The sequence below is a fragment of the Gorilla gorilla genome, chromosome 11, assembly GCF_029281585.2.
Source record: "Gorilla gorilla gorilla isolate KB3781 chromosome 11, NHGRI_mGorGor1-v2.1_pri, whole genome shotgun sequence".
Taxonomy (NCBI): Eukaryota; Metazoa; Chordata; class Mammalia; order Primates; family Hominidae; genus Gorilla; species Gorilla gorilla.
Window position 1 is genome coordinate 84,110,973 of NC_073235.2, and position 18,008 is coordinate 84,128,980.

Here is an 18,008-nt window from a genome sequence, read left to right on the forward strand (position 1 = left end):
CCTTCCCGTTGCTCACCACACCCACATACACATGCAGACACACACAATCAAAACTCACTTGCTCAGCATATACTACCCCCATCATTGGCATAGTGCTTCTAAAGCTTGGGTAGGAATATGGTCAGAAGTCTGTGTTTAGGATTTTAATGATGCTTGTAGACTTGTCAATGTCTGAAATGTAATCTAATAACCCAATCAAGTGGCAGGCTAGGTGGGATAACAAGTGATATGGTTATGATCAGTATTCTAGTGCTGAGATTACACAACTGCAATGAATTATATCTACTACATCCCTGACCATTTCAACAAGGAGGTCCATTTTCTCAAATTACAGAGGGTACAAAAACATCCAGTCTAGGCAATAGCATCTTCCTGAATACCCAATTGCTCTGTTCTCTATATCCATTGCCCTGGTTCTCTATTCCTTTAGCTTTGCCATATTTGGATTTCTGCAATTCACTTCAGAACTTCCTACTTTGGACAACCCCATCTGGATTGCCCTCTCTGGTTTAATGACCTTGGTCCAGTCTATCTGATTCTCAATTTGCGTGTCCCTTGGCTTCAATTAACCCACTCCTAGGGAAATAGTTCTGTGCCAGTTCCAGCCCCAGAGGGCCCCATCAGGGGTGCAGGAAAGAGAGAGAGGAAGGGTCCACAAAAGTAGATCCGTTTTAAAAAGTGTTTGCCTTCAGATGGTGCCATGTGGACATAGCATATTTAGGAATAACATTAGTCTCCAGATGTTCACAGGGTCAGAGTACACAGACCAAGAGAGTTACCATTTCAAATCTATGTACTATTCTTGTAGTAAGAAACAGATTGAATTTGCCAAATTTCAGTTCAAACAATGTATCACAATGACCATGAAAAATACAATGATTTCTATAGACAAGACTTCAACTTTACTAGTAACCAACTAATCTACACATAATAAAATATTTTTTGTACACACAAAATATGTTAATATATATGTGTGTATATATGTATATATGTGTATGCATATATATATGTATATGCATATGTATACATATATATATATATTTTTTTTTTCCCTGAGATGGGGTCTTGCTATGTTGCCTAGGCTGGTCTCGAACTCCTGGGCTCAAGCAATCCTCCCATCTCAGCCTCCCAAAGTATAGGATTACAGGTATGAGCTACCGTGGCCAGCCCACGAAATATGTTAAAGGACTCTGCCACTTTGAAATCTCTAAACTCAGTTGCTTTATCTTTAAATAGGCAGCTTAAATTGCATAACCATATCAGTTCTACATTCAGGTTCATTTTTCAAAAGCTATATCTTCCTTTCTACGTAGAAACAAAGACTAAAATGAAAGCTTGGGAAGAAAGTAAACAAACATTTTCAACTCTCCATGTGTCAGAGCTGTGTTGTACAATGCAGTTGCCACTTGCCACATGCAGTTATGGAATTCAAATTAATAAAAATTAAATATAATTAAAAATTCAGTTTCTCAGTCACACTAGCCATGTTTCTGTTCAATAGCCACATGTAGCTGGTGGTAACTGTATTGAACACTTCAGATATAGACATCATTTCAGGAAGTCTAACTGGACAGCCCTGCTTTAGAAAATTCACTCTACATTTGTTTTCTGTGAGACCCAACCTACCCTAACAAAAAGCTAAAACTTTTGAGGCTATTTTTATGATAAATTAGTAGACCTGTCAAAACATTTTAAAACTTCATAAGCAGACAGTATTTGCAGTTACTATGGAAATTTGAGTCTTTGCATACATCTTAAAAATTTCCTCAAATTTGACGGCTTAGGAACAGAACTAAATTTTTTTCTAAAGAGGCTTTTTTCTTAACGTGTAGACTGATGAATCAAAGCATCATGTTTTACCGAGTAATTAGTCCTTCAATAATTCACATGAGTAATAGGTCATATTGGGGTTTAACCCCTGCTTCCATTATTTCTGACCACACAGTCTACCAACAGATGTCTCACTTGGGGTGTACACAACAGAACACCCGGTATCCATTTCACGTACATCTGTTCCCAGACAGCTTAGACAGATTAATACTTAGAATATACTTTGCTCTGCTAAGTCTCACATAATCACCAACTCTTGTTTTGAAATTGTTTTTTCTCATTTTCACATTTTTGCACATTATCTTTTAAACTGCTGTCAAGTAAATACTTACATAAACTTAAAGCTCAAGAAAATCATTTTGACTCTCTTGTAACAATAAGAAACACTTTCCAGACCTTATTTTGAAGCTCAGCCTTCTCAGATTTTCTAGTCACTGCTCTAATTCAGCTGAGCTCTGAGTTGTGGCAGGAATACTCTTTTGAAAAAAACGTAACATGAAATTGGTAACTTGAGATAGTAAGTATATGAAAAATAGAGTTATAAGCCATAATTATGATTCAAAGGCCTAGTTTTATTTTTTAAAAATCTTTGAAACATAATATTTGAATGCTAATCAAGCATAGTATAAAATCTTTACTCAGAAATTTGATAGAGGATACAGAGAAATGAATGAAGAATGGATGAGCTAGTCCTTTTGTCCATCATGAAATAGCTGCTTAAAGCTAGCCTCGACCAATTCTTTTCCTCCAGAAAATGGTTTCTTCCTTTCCAATGACAATACCCACACCAAAGCGATTGCCCACCTCTAGTCACTGTGCCCTAAAGCTGAGTAAGGGGAGCAAAGGGCTTTGACTTATATTTCCCAGGTGGTTCCTCTAATTAGAAATTCATGAGGGCTGTGAAGTTCCTGATGTAAAATACAACACCCCTCCACACACACCAGACGGTGAGCCCCATTGACCATCAAACCTTACTGAGATTTATTTAATTTGACAAAATTCCCTAATGCCTAAAGGCCATAGAAACAGGTATTTTCTTTAAAATGAAAGTTCATAGGTGGTCAGAACTGATAGTACTTAGAGACAATATAATATAAGCCCTTCATTTTGCCAGTGAATAAACCGTAACTCAGACATGTTAAACAACCTGTCCAAAGTCTGTTACGCACCTTGCTATCTGTTGAGACAGGATCTTAGGGCCTTCAGTGGCCACTGCTGAAATCTTTCCTACACCACAGATGGGAGCAGATTATAGAGAGCTGGAGGAGGGAAGCTATAAAGATCCTGTAGTGCTTTTCATACTTCAAGGTGTTATCCATTAGGAAATTGTGAAGTTAATTTCACAAATCATAATGAGCATTTGTTTGCAATGGAAACAGAGCATACCAGAGTGACTCTTAAACGGCAATGGTAAGAATTGTTTTGTGAAACCTTTGTTTTAGACAAATCACGTATCAGCACAGAAATATGTATAGTATCTGTCAATCCCTAAAGGGCCGTCATTTCAGAGGACAGAGGAAAAGTGGAGGAGACACATGTTTCCAACATGAGATAGCACTGTGAGCATTTGGCATCTCTGTCACAGAGATCCCTAAATTGATCACTCTTAAACATACTAATATATGAGCTTAACATTGCCTAATCTTACCCATTACTTACTCTTCCCATCAGCTTTTCCTTTACGGGAAATAATGGCATTATATTTATTCACACAGGAAAGTAAACAAATCTTTCTTTGGGGAGGCACAAAAAAATGCCTGACTCTTCTGCTTTAATCGAACATTTCAAATAAAAGCTTACCCCTTGTTAAACAGATGTCCCAAAAGTTTGTCCTTGGTTGAGATGTAAAACAATGCCAACAGGTGATCAGTGATGCTTTTGAAAATACTGAACTCTGAAAATATCTGATCCAATATCAGCACAAGCTAAGGGCTAAATCACGAAATATGCAAATAAGTCTGTGGCATCTGTCCATGTCCCCTTTCTGAGGTGTATTCTTAATTTTTGACTTCTCACACCCAGTCCCTGGCACCATACTGGGGGTTGGCCCCACTGGGCACAGCACTTGACCTGCTCTGCCTTGGCAGGGTCCCATGACCCAGAGTGTTCTGACCTTTCACACTTGACTTCAAAAACAGTCACCTGATCCCTTCATCATTTCTTCAGGATTTTTCTCATAGGTCACAGCTAGCTTGATAATTACCTTATTTTAACATAAATAAACCCATGTATGATTCTATAATTAAAATGACCATAATTTAAGATTGTAATAGAAAGATCATCAGGCACCACTGTAGTCAATGAAAAAGATATTTTCTGAATTGATGATGCTCTTTTGTAAACAGTTTATATTATAATGGCAGCATCCTAATCTATTTAGGCCCTGCTCAGTATTTTCTACTCTGCAGCTGAGCAACATGGAACCTTCCTGCCATGAACCTCACATCAGAGAAGTGGATGAACCTTAACTCTTACAATAGAAATCCCGGAATAACGCAAAGTTGAAAAGAACCTCAAGGAGCTTAACATATAATGGGGAAAAAACAATCAAAGTTTCATTCAATGTCTCAGTATAGGAGATCCAATTAGGCCTAAAGAGAAAACAACTGTAATGAATCTTCATTAATTTTAATGAATGTAAACATGTAATCATTCAAATAAAAAAAGCACAAAGGAAGCTAATTCCCAGCAGCTGGAACAGCAAGAAAGCGTGTGTAGAAAACTAGTTTTGTAATTCTTTCAATTACAGGATGGTAAAATATGAGGCAACTACTGAGAAATGAGGATGCAGAGATAGGCAGGAGCCAAGCATGGAAATCTTATGCCATGTTGAAGAATGTGTCTCTCATCCCGTTTTCTACTTCAGTGGGCTTCAAACAAGACAGTCACATTCCTGCTAGGCAAAGAGGGAACCTAAACAGACAGACTCAGGATCATTTACCCACCACTCCAATCAAGGCACCCGTACTTTTATCTGTTATATACTGGCGATTCATTTAAGAATTTTTTTTTTAAAAAGAGTTTTGATGTTTAAAAAGCGGGAGAGGGGAATACTGCCTTTGTAGTTAATGAGGAGTTGGTATCAAGTACATAGGAATGTAGTCACCAAGTTATAATAGAATAGGCAAAACTAAAGTTCATGAGGCCAGTAAACCAGTAACAAATTCATTCAATAAATATTATCTATATGCCAGGCACTCTTCAAGGTGCTGACAGTAAAGAAAAAAGATATTCTGAATATCTTCCCTCTCCTCCATCTAGATTTAGTTTCTATCCTCCACCTGCCCTGGTCACTAGGAGGCCATACTGCATGGACTGCATCAAGTGCTCCCCTTGCCCTCTGGCTTGAAGTTGGCTTTGGACTGTGACATGGGCCAGAAAAGAAGGAACTTGGGTAATTTAGGATTAGTGAGGATTAGTGAGGTAATCAGCCAAGCTGAGGCAAAGGCCACAGCTCCTGCCTAGTGGCCTCCTCTACATAGTCTCTCTGAATCCAGGTTCAGGCACCTGCTCTTTCACTATGCCTTTTTGGGCTTAAAAATGGTATCACCTGCCCAATTATTACTAGTCCCAAGAGTACTTCACTATCTCTATATCACAGCTTTATAAATACTGACTTTTAAAAATTTTTCTCAAGTTACTCTAATACAAATGTGCCATTTTTTTTCCTATTAGGACAGTCACTAATATAACAGACAAATCCTTGCCATCTTGAAGTGGGGTGGTAATAGAAAGGACAGGGATCAGAAATTATATAGTATACAAGGAGATAAATGCCACTGAGGAATATAAGGCAATACAGGGAACCAGGATGTACGTAGCAGATGAGAATTTTATACAGGTGACCACAGAAAGCCTTACTAAGAAGCTAACATTTGTGCACAGGTTCAAAGGAGGTGAAGGAGTAGGTCAAGTGAGAGATTTTAAAGGCCTGAGCTAGGGCAGTGATTGGTCGGACAGAGAAGGATGGCAGATTGGAGAAATATGAAGTAAATAAAGTAGGCAGGATTGGTGGGTGTTTAGAAATAGTGAGTAAGGGACAGTGAGGCTGGAGTTACCTTCAGAATCCTGACTTAGATAACATTCCAGATAGCTTCCTAAATACTCCTTCACTTATTAAGCCAAAATATTCACTACTTACATATGCAATTGTATGATCTAGCCCACATAAGCTACAAGCTAATTCTAGTTATCCTAGTTTTTGTCCCATAACTTACACAAACCTAAATAGCAAAGTTAAACATTCTGACAGCTGATGCTGAATAATTAGTGAGTTCCATAACCATGATAGGGAACAAAAGATCAGAGTTAGTCTACGGAGCAAGGAAAGTTGCTTTTCTTGTAAACTTACTAAATATATGGCACTCCTGGAGGTGGATGATGTTAGATGAGAACCACAGTGTGCAATACTGACCAGAAAGCATGTAATGAGGAACAGCAGATCAGACCACACTCCTTGGGACTCCACCATTTGGCAGGCAGATAGAATGAAGTTCCCATGAGAGACTGATAAACTAGGTGCTGGTGGTATTACAAAAACCAAGAGAGTTAAGTCAAAGTCAAATGAAGGAGAAATACAGAAAATAAGGACTGAAAATTTCCACTTCATTGAGCAATTAGAAGACTTCTGCTAATCTCTGCCTGAAGAGTTTCAGTAGAGAAAGAACAAAGCCAGGTCTCAGATGGTTGAAGAATAATTAAGAGGTGAACTAATGGAGATGGTCAGAGTAAGCCAATTTTTCTAGGAGATTATCAGAGCAAGTGAGAAAAAAATAAAAATAAAAAGCAAGGTAGCAGCTAAAGAGAAAAGCTTGGAGGATCAAGGCAGGGAACTGTTAGAGTGGGAGAGTCTTGAACATATCTCTGCTTAAGTGAAAGAGCTGGTAGAGAATGAAGGCTAAAAAACCAAAGAAAGAAAGTGTAACAGATGAAACAAATTTCTAGATGAAGCTGAAGAGATGGGATGGGTTTGCCTTCAATAGAGATGACTACATCTATTCTGTGGTCATGAATGGAAGCAAATGAAGGCTGAAGGTCACCAAAATGGAAAAGGTCTAGAAAGTCTGAAGCTGTAATGATTGCAATATGACCACCACCACTGGCTAGACTTTAGATAAAGAACACTGTGAGCCAGACAACAAAGTTTTAGATAAACATAGAAGAAAAGCTGGAAAATCATACTTTCTCTTCCCTGGGGAGCCCAAAAGACAGCTTGTCAGCCCTCCGAGCCTGCAAGTGTCCAGCCTGACAACTAGTATGACATGCCTGTCCCTAGCAAAACTATACCACCATCAAAAACTCCTGCAGCCTAGGCCACTGAGGAAATCAGACATTGCTGATGAAGATTACAGCTGACGAAACTACACAGAGACCATGGTACTGAATCCACCCCAAACCAAAGCCAATGTACCATACCCAACCAACACTCTAGGACCCATCTACAGGAAAAGCCCCTGTGAAAGCTACTGCATACAACTGGAAAATGTGACTATTCCACTAGATGTGCAGATGTCACAAGAAACATGAAAAAGCAAGGACACACGACACTGCCAAAGGAACACAGTGAGTCTCTAGTAACAGACCCCAAAGAAAAGGGTGTTTATAAAATGCCTGAAACAAAATTAAAAATAATGATCTTAAAGAAATTCAGCAGGATACAAGAGAATACAAACAACCCAATGAAATCAGGAAAGTTATAAAATGAGAAATTAAAACAAGATCTATCATTTAAAACACAGAAATCTGAAGAATGCAGTGAATAAAAGACACAATTGAGAGCTTCAAGAATCGACCAGATCAAGCAGAAGAAAGAATTTCAAAATCTGAAAATAGGTTTTGTGAAATAACCCGAAGTTTAAAAAAAACTAAGCAAAGAAATTTTTGCATTATAGAACTGGCAGATGGAGAAAAGTTGAAGAAAGGCACAGAAAACCTATTTAATGAAATAATAGCTAAAAACTTTCCAAATATTGGGGGAGATATAGACATCCAGATGAAGGAACCACAAAGATTCCCAATTAGATTAAACCCAAAAAGATTCTCTCTGTGGCACATTATAGTCAAACTGTCAAAAGTTGAAGACAGAGAATTCTAAAATCTGCAAGAGAAAAGCATCAAGTTACATGTAAGGGAATCCTAACTAGACTATCAGTAGATTTCTCATCAGTAACCTTAAATTACTGATGTATGCCAGGAGAGCAAGGGATAATTTATTCAAGATGCTAAAAGAACAAAAAAAACGAGTCTCAGCCAAGGACAAAAGATACTATATCCAGCAAAACTATCCTGGAGGAGAATAAAGGCCTTCCCAGACAAACAAAAGCTGAGGGAATTCACCCCTACACCAGCCTTACAAGAAATGTTTACAGGAGTGCTACAGCTGCAAATGAAAAAATGATAACTATCATCAACACATGTGAGAATATAAACCTCACCAATAGAGGTAAATGTATAAATCCAACTCAGAATGCCCCAGTGATATCATGTTACTATGTAAACCTGTCGATCCTCTAGATGAAGTTTTAAAGTACAACTGGTCAAAAACAACAACAGCTACAATGGCTAGGGAACACATACTAAAGAAATAAAGGCAACAAAAATATAAATTAGGGATGGCGGAGGAAAAAAGTCTAGAGTATTTTTATGTGACCAAAGTTAACTTGCTATCAGCTTAAAATAGTTTATTATAACTACAAGACTTTTTATGTTAGCCCCATGGTATCCACAAAGAAAGCAATTACAACAGATACATAAACAAGAGATAGAAGGAAAACAAAGCTTAGGACCACAGAAAATGACCAAACCACAGAGGTAAACAAGAGAGAAAGAAGAACTGAGAATCTACAAGACAACCAGAAAACAAGTAACAAAATGGGAGAAATAAGTTCTTATCAATAAAAACCTTGAATGTAAATAAATTATCTAATGAAAAGATATAAAGTAGCTGCAGGACTGGAAAAAAAACTCAACTACATGCTGCCTAAAAGAGGCTTACCTCACCATTAAAGACAGACCGAAAGTGAAGAAATGGAAAAAGATATTCCATGCAATCAGAATCCAAAAGTGAGCAGGAGTAGCAATACTCATATCAGACAAAATAGACTTTAAGTCAAAAACTGTAAGAAGAGACAAAGAAGGTCATAATATGATAAAGGGATCAATTCAACAACAGGATATAACAATTATAAACATACATGTACCTAATACCTAAGTACCCAGATACATACAGCAAATATTCAACCCAAAGAGATAAGCTCCAATACAATAATAGTAAGAGACTTTAACAGCCCACTTTCAATAATGAATAAATTATCTAGACATACATACACAAACACACACAGAGAGATCAAGAAATATTGGACTTCAGCTGCACCATAGACCAAATGCACCTAGCAGACACTTACAGAACATTCCGTCCAACAGCTGCAGATACACATTCTTCTCAAACGCACATGGAACATTCTTGAGGAGAGATCACATGTTAGGCCACAAAACAAATCTTCACAAATTTTAAAAGATTAAGATAATATCAAGTATCTTTACTGACCACAGCGTTATAATACTAGAAATCAGGCCAGGTGCAGTGGCTCATGGCTGTAATCCCAGCACTTTGGGAAGCCAAGGTGGGCAGGTTGCTTGAGCCCAGCAATTTGAGAACAGCCTGGGCAACATGGTGAAATGGCGAAAGCCATCTCTACTAAACATACAAAACAAAACAAACAAACAAAAAACAAATTTAACCAGGCACAGTGACACACACCTGTAGGCACAGTGACACACACCTGTAGTCCCAGCTACTTGGGAGGCTGAGGTGAGAGGACTGCTTGAGCCCAGGAGTCAGAGATTGCAGTAAGCCAAGATCGTGCCTCTGCACTTGGGCCTGGGAGACAAAGCAATACAGAAGGGAGGGAGGGAGGGAGGGAGGGAGGAAGGAAGGAAGGAAGGAAGGAAGGAAGGAAGGAAGGGAGAAAGAAAAGAAATAAACTAGAAATCAACAATGAGAAAAACTGACAACTTCACAAATCATGGAAACAAAATGCTCCTAAACAACCAATGGGTCAATGAAGAAATTAAAAAGGAAATTAAAATTTTTCTTGAGACAAGTGAGAATGAAAATATATCATAACAAAACCTATGAAACATAGCACAAGCAGTTTTAAGAGGTAAGTTTATAGTAATAAATGCCCATATCAAAAAAGACAACAGATTTCTGACAAACAGCCTAATGATGAATCTCAAGGCACTACAAAATCAAGAACAAACTAATCGGCCAGGCATGGTGGCTCATGCCTGTAATCCCAGCACTTTGGGAGGCCACGGCGGGCAGATCACCTGAGGTCGGGAGTTCGAGACCAGCCTGACCAACAGGAGAAACCCCGTCTCTACTAAAAATACAAGATTAGCTAGGTGTGGTGGCACAGGCCTGTAATCCCAGCTACTCAGGAAGGCTGAGGCAGTAGAATTGCTTGAACCCAGGAGGCAGAGGTTGCGGTGAGCCGAGATCACACCATTGCACTCCAGCCTGGGCAACAAGAGCGAAACTCCATCTCAAAAAAAAAAAGAACAGAACAAACTAATCCCAAAGTTGGTAGAAGTAAGGAAGTAATTCAACTCAGAGGAGAAATAAATGAAATAGAGACTAAAAATAATTTCAAAAGATGAACAAAATTTAGAGTTGGTTTTCAACAAATTTCATCAAATTTGATAACATAGAAAAAATGAAGTCCCGGACACATACAACCTATCAAGATTAAATTAGGAAGACATAAAATCTGACCAGACCAATAATAAGTGAGGAAATTGAATCAGTAATAAAGTCTTTCATCAAAGAAAGGCCCAGAAACTAATGGCTTCACTGCTGAACTCAACCAAACATTTAACAAACCAATATCAATTCCTCTCAAAATATTTCAGAAAACTGAAGCAAAGGGAATACTTCCAAACTCATTTCATGAGTCAACCATCACCCTAATTCCAAAATCAGATAACAATACAACACAGAAAACTATAGTACAATATCCCTGATGAACATAGGTGCAAAAATTCTCAAGATATTAGCAAACCAAATCCAACAGCACATTAGAAAGATAACTTGCTACATTCAAGTGCGATTCATCACTGGGATCAGAGGCATGCAAGAATGGTTTAACATACACAAAGCAGTAAATGTGATGCACATTAACAAAGACAAAAACTGTATGATCATTTTAATAGATGCATTAAAAGCCTTTGACAAAATGTGGCATAATTTCATGATTAAAAATCCAACAAATTAGGTATGGAAAGTTTGTACTTCAACACAAAGGCCACATATGACAAATCCACAGATAACATCATACTGAATGGGAAAAGACCAATAACGAGATCAATTCTAAGATCAATAACAAGAAAAGGATGGCCACTTTCACAATTTCTATTAAACATACTACTGAAAGTTCTAGCCAGATAAACTGGGCAAGAGAAAGAAGTAACGAGCATCCAAATTAGAAAGAAGCATGTCAAACTGTCCCTGTTTGCAGAAGATATGATCTTATAGATAGAAAACCCAAAATGCTCCACAAAAGAACTGTTAGAATTCAGTAAAGTTGCAAGACACAAAATCAACATATAAAAATCAGTAGCATTTCTATACACTAATATTGTACTATGTGAAAAATCAAGAAAACAATTCCATTTATAGTACTTTTTTTAAAAAAACATACCTAGAAATAAACAACCAAGGAAGTGAAAGAATCTCTACACTGAAAAGTATAAAACTTTGATGAAAGAAATTATCTTCCCACATCAATAAATGGGAAGATAGTACATGTTCATGGATTGAAATAATTACATTGTTAAAATGGCCATACTACCCAAAGTGATCTACGGATTTAATGCAATTGCTATCAGAATACCAACACCATTCTTTACAGAAATGAAACAATCTGAAAATTCATGTAGAACCACAAAAAAACCCCAAATAGCCAAAGCAATCCTGAGCAAAAAGAACAAAACTGGAAGTATCATACTACCTGACTTCGAAATATACAATAAAACTATATTAACACAGCATGGTACTAGCATAAAACCAGACAGACCAATGAAATAAAATGGAAAGCCCAGAAATAAATTTTTGCACCTACAACAGCCAACTGAATTTTTAAGATGTCAAGAACATGCACTGGGAAAAAGACAGTCTCTTCAACAAATGGTACTAGGAAAATTAGATATTCACATGCAGAAGAATGAGATTAAACCCCTCCCTCTCACCATATACAAAAATAAAAATAGATTAAAGATTTAAAATGTAAAACTTGAAAACTATGAAATTACCAGAAAAAAGGGAAATTATTCTCGACACTGAGCTGAGCAAGGATTTTTAAAATAAGATTTCAAAAGCACAGACAAAATAAGATTACATCAAACTAAAAAACTTTGCATCTTGAAGAAAACTATTAACAAAGTGAAAACAGCTGCAGAATGGGAGAAAAATATTTGCAATCTATACATGCGACAAAGGGATAAAATCCAAAATATATAAGAAACTTAATTCAACAGATAAAATAATAATGACTTTTTTTTTTTTGAGATGAAGTCTCACTCTGTTAACAGGCTGGAGTGCAGTGGCACTATCTCGGCTCACTGCAATCTCCACCTCCTGGGTTCAAGCAATTCTCCTGCCTCAGCCTCCCAAGTAGCTGTGACTACAGGCATGTGCCACCACACCCAGCTAATTTTTGTATTTTTAGTACAGACGGGGTTTCACCATGTTGGCTAGGATGGTCTTGATCTTCTGACCTCATGATCTGCCCGCCTCGGCCTCCCAAAGTGCTGGGATTATAGGCGTGAGCCACTGTGCCTGGCCAACTTGATTTTTTAAATGGGCAAACGACTTTAATTGATAGGTCTCAAAAGAAGACATATAAATGATCAACAGGTGCATTTAAAAGATACTTGACATCACTAATCATCAGGGAAATGCAAATCAAAACCACAATTAGATACACCTCACTCCAGTTAGAATGGTTATTGCCAAAAAGACAAAAGAAAATAAGTATTGACACAGATATGGAGAAAAGGGAACACTTACACACTGGTGGTATGATTGTAAACTAGTACAGTCATTATGGAAAACAGCATGGAAGTTCCTAAAACAATTAAAAATAGAAGTATCATATGATCCAGCAATCCCACTGCCAGGTATGCATCCAAAGGAAATAAAATGAGTATGTTGAAGAGATCTGCAATACCATGTTTACTGCAGCACTATTCACAATGGCCAAGATATGGAATCAACCTAAGCGTGCAACAATGGATGAATAAAGAAAATGTGATACAGAAACATAATGGAATACTAGTCAGCCATTAAAAAATAAAGTCCTGTCAATTGTGAATGCTAAGCCTGGAGGACATCATGTTAAGAGAAGTAACCCAGACACAGAAAGACAAATACCACATGTCACTCACATGTAGAATCTTTTTCTATTATAAAAGGTTGATATAGATAAGGCAGAGATTAGAATAGTTGCCAGAGACTGGGAAGGGGAGGGGAGAAAGAAGGATGGAGAGAGGTTAGTCAAAAGACACAAAGTTATAACTAGGTAGGAAGAATAAATTCTGGTGTTTTGTTGCATAGTATGGTGACTATGGTTAACAGTAAAATACTATATATTACAAAATAACTGGAAGAGAGTCTTTTGAATGTTCTAACCCACAAGAAAATGATGAAAGTGTGAGGTGAAGGATACACTAACTACTTTGATTGGATAATTGTACAACATAAATATCAAAACATCAAATAGTATCTCATAAATATATACAATTACAATGTGTCAATTAAAATTTTTTTAAACAATTAAAAAGTTATTAGACCAGCTGTTGGATCTGGTTGAGTTAATGTGCTTAAGAAGCACATGCATAACTTTATATCACACATTTAAAATATTTCTCTACTTAAAAAAAAAAATCCCCAAAAAGCGCTGATACTTTGTGCCTCCCAAATTGACTTATAGCCTCTTTTCGAAAGCCTCACTTCTACAGGGAAGGGTAATAACACATCCATTATTCCAGGTCACCCCTGAACCCAATAAAAAGAACTACAATTACTACGGTTATGCTCATTTACCCTGCCAACAAGACCATCAATTTGTCCCAATTTTGGCAGTCAGAGCCTTCATAAAATACATTAATGTCTTTGCTTATTACTCAAGATGGAAAATTAGAAAAAGATCACATAGTATTTTATTTCATCAGTGAAAACAAAGTACTATGAGGTTTAAAAAACTAAGCAGTCTTGAAAACATACGTATGTTCTAATAATCTCCAGTGATCTCCCCTACCCACCCTCATCCTTTTCTGAGGCAGCCAGTCACTTGCCAACCAGCAATGGACATGCTCTCCCCCGACCACATCCTACCATACCGTGTCCTCCCAAGTACAGTAACTTTGATGTAGCTCCCTCTTCCATTTAATCTTTTACCACTCACATCTAAGCTTATTCAACAACAGAGTATTTCTAACATTTAAATATATCATCTCTTAATATCTCCTTCTTATTTCCCAGTGTTTGTTTTTGTTTGTTTGTTGTGCTTTTTGAGATGGAGTTTCACTCTTGTTGCCCAGGCTGGATGCAGTGGCGTGATCTCGGCTCACAGCAACCTCCAACTCCCAGGTTCAAGCGATTCACCTGCCTCAGCCTCCCAAGTAGCTGGGATTACAGGGACACACCACCACGCCTGGCTATATTTTACCTAAATAAAACATCTCTTGATTTCTTCCATAAACAGAAGTACTTACTAAGGCTCTAGGCTTCTGTGCCCCCAATTTTAGAGGCCCGAAGTGGTTTGAATACCAGGTATTAATTACAAAGAAAAAGGGTACACCTGTATGAAGGAAAAGACCACCAAATGGTTTTAGGGCATAATTAAACAAAGAATCAGTAGTTGCAACCTTAAAAGTTACAAATCTGTCAAGATGTATTTTAGAACTCTACTGCCAGGGGTGCACTAATTAAACCTATTTTACCTTAATCACCACTCAATATAAAACAGCATTTCTTTTCTCATGTCATTGTTTGCTTTTTTTGTACACAAATACTGCAACATTGGTTTGTATGACCTCTCCTTGCACAATGTCTCATTTTAATTCTATAGTATTTCAGCTGCACTGTAGGTTAAATTGGCTCTTTGGGCTAATCCAAACTGTAATTATAAACTTCTATATTGCATAACTCGAATTGCCTGAAAGACTTACAAATAATTCCATAGCTATATCCCTAGCTTTTAACTTAAAAGGTTCAAGAAAATACTACACCTTGGTTTTTAAAACACCTGAAAACACTTTAAGGTCAAAGACTGTTTTCGTGAAGTGAGCGAGCATGGCACAGGCAGAATTCACAATTGCAACCAGTGCTGAATCCCTGGCTAGTTGGTTTCATTTTGTTAGACTTTTGAGCAAGACTTTAAGACAGTAAGTCTATTCTGTAACATAAATAGCACACTGTGTCTTGTTTTCCAACAGGGGAAGGCAATTTTTTTAATTTCATAAATTTGTATTTAGCTAAAAGAGGTTGAATACCAAATTCCGTTTCCCCCAAGTCATCTCCTTGCAAGTAGAGTAACCTTGATGTAGTTCCTCCCCCATTTCATCTGTCTTTCACCACTCACATCTAAGCTAATTCAACAATGGGGAGTATTTCTCGAGTTTGGACTTAGAAATAAGACTATATGAAAGTCTACTTATAAGACTTGTAAAATGGTCTTTATGAAATATCTGTTAAGTCTATAAGGCTATTTGACTAAGACGTGAAAATAGACTCGAAGTATTTGTTGTAAACTACAGCATTGTAACTTTTTTAGGTAACTAAAATTTTAAGTCAATAAAAGGCAAACGTAAGCAAACCGCTTGACGTAACTAAGCATCGCAAAACTGTGATCCAATAATCTAGGGTCAATATTAAAAATCAAAAGTTTCTAGACGGAGCCTGAAGAAGTCTTAATTCTAGACAATGGCAAGGAAGGTGAGAGGCAGAAAAAAAATCCAGAAACACTCCCAAAGCTCTGGAGTTACATTTTCAAGTCAGCAAAATGAGAGTTGGATTCAGAACTCTTGTGTAGGCATAATCTGTAAGATGTTTATAGTTTCAATGTACCATCAAAGTTAATGGATTAAAACTTTTTCAACTTGGAGGGGCGGAGTAGGTGACCTTCTCACATTTGTAAATTACCTCCCCTTTGGGGCTCAAGATTTTCTGCTGAGACTCTGAGCAAAAGCTGCGCGTGACGTTTGTCCGCGGAAGGTCTCGGAGGCGGGAAAAGGCTAGGTAGCGAAAGAATCTCTGGGGGTTCTGGGGTGGGGCAAGAGGCGTGAGTTCCCGGTTGGGAAGGAGGAGGCGGCGACTTGGGGACTCGGTAACACGTCCGGGCAGTGAGGAGAGCACGGGGAGGGGAGGAGAGAAAAGGGGAGGGTGGAGCAAAAGCGCGTAGGTGCAGGCCTTGGGCCGGGGAGAGGGAGGAAGCGCGGAGGGAGGCGAAGACGCTTGGGGCCGGGCACTCACCCGCCGGGCGCTCGGGCTGAATGGGCCGCCACCGCAGTGCTCGCTCGCTCAGCACCACGTCACAGCTGTCCCTCCCGATCTCAAAGATGCCCCGGAGCAGAATCCGCTCGGCCGCCGCCTCCGTCTGCTGCGGGGACGTTAACAGCGCCGGAGGCACAGCGGCAGCCTCCGGGTGCGCCTCTTCCTCCCGGCCGCCCTCCAGGGCACTCACCCGGTTGCTGCGCCTCCTCCAGGGCATGGCGGAGTCGCAGCCTGGGCCCGAGCCAGGGGTCCGGGGAGGCCTCTGGAGAAGGAGGTGGAGGGCGCGGCAGCCCCAGCTCTAGCCGCGTCCTGCGCTGCCACAGCAACGGCGCGCAGGGCAGGGACCCAGGAGGGAGGCGGGGCCGCGCCTGACCCAGTCCAGCACTCTGGCCTGCCAGCCTCGCCGCTTCGCCACTCACCACAAAAAGACCCAGCTGCAAGAGGAAGAATAAGTGGCTCCCTCCGCCTAGCTTCTCCTGTAAAGTACGATTTCGTACTTTTCGTTACCCTCGAGTTAAACCAGCCGTCCTCAATCTTAAACTTGCATATAATCGCTTGGGCATCTTGTTCAAATGGAGATTCTTATTGCATAGGTGTGGGACTGGCTCCCAGATACCACATATCTAAGAAAATACTAGGTGATGGATCCCACTGGCCAAGGAACACACTTAGAGTTGCAAGGGTGGAAGCCTCTGTTTTTCCACCTCCTTTCCAGAGGGTTCCCTGGAGAGCAGAGGTGATGCTTTACAACCCTGTTTCAGAGTACTAGCGCACTTCCCAAAACCCCTGAGGGGAAGTAGAGATAAGGCCCTGGTTTGCATAGACAAATTTGCATCTGACAAATTCAGTATTAAAGGTAAGTGCCTCCAGGTGTAAGTATTTAGGGTCCTACTTTCCCCCAAGGTAGCGCCTCTGCAGTCTTGTCTTTGCCTGGATCTTGCACTCCCTTGAGGGAGATTACAAGCAGCAGGGCTTCACTTTCACGCACTGCCATAAAGAAGTGTCACCTGGAAAAGGAGAAGAGCCCTGGGGGGGTTCACCCTTTTCTCCTGATAACTGAGATTTCTAAAATCAGCTGCTCATTAATTTTGATAACACAGAGAGTCTGGAGGCTAGTGATTCTCAATTGTGGTTGCACATTAAAGTTACATAGGGAACTTTTGAAAACCCAAATGTCCAGGCCACGCTCAAGACAATTAAGCTGGAATCTCTGGAGGCGAGACCCAGACTTCCGGATTTTTAAAAGTTCCCAGGTAATTCCAATGTTCAGCCAAGGCTGATAATGGCTGCTCTAAGCAGGGTGATAAAACAGGGAGCTGAGTACTTGTAATGGGGAAGCAGTCAGGAAGAAAGTGAGTCCCTGGGAAGAGGAGCAGAGTGGGAAGTAAAGCAGAAGGCTTTTTTTTTTTTTAAACAAGGTCATTATCATCATATTGAAAAGAAGGAGTAGGGGAGTTGCAGAGGAAATTAAATTCATAGGGTTGTAGATCTAGTTCCAGTGTTCTAGTGCCTAAACAGTTCTATCATAGAGGCAGCAAATTCTTATTCTGTCCTCATTCCTGGTCACACTGCAAAGTCACAGAAAGAGCTAACTACAGCAGGAGTTTCTCAAGGTTCTTAGACG

General features: G+C 39.1%; 1 protein-coding gene across 4 annotated transcripts in view; it reads right to left on the minus strand.

The window, feature by feature from the left end:
- The window catches only part of CERKL (CERK like autophagy regulator), a 119,974-nt gene extending 103,070 nt beyond the window's left edge, over positions 1-16,904 (minus strand). The window contains exon 1 of one of the 4 annotated variants that reach the window (XM_004032898.5): positions 16,364-16,904. In XM_004032898.5, the coding sequence (XP_004032946.3) occupies positions 16,364-16,601 (238 nt within the window). In that variant the 5' untranslated portion in view covers positions 16,602-16,904. The remainder of the gene's footprint in view (positions 1-16,363) is intronic. The other 3 variants (XM_004032900.5, XM_055380334.2, XM_055380331.2) reach the window with 3 other exon arrangements.
- Positions 16,905-18,008: the final 1,104 nt, after the last annotated feature.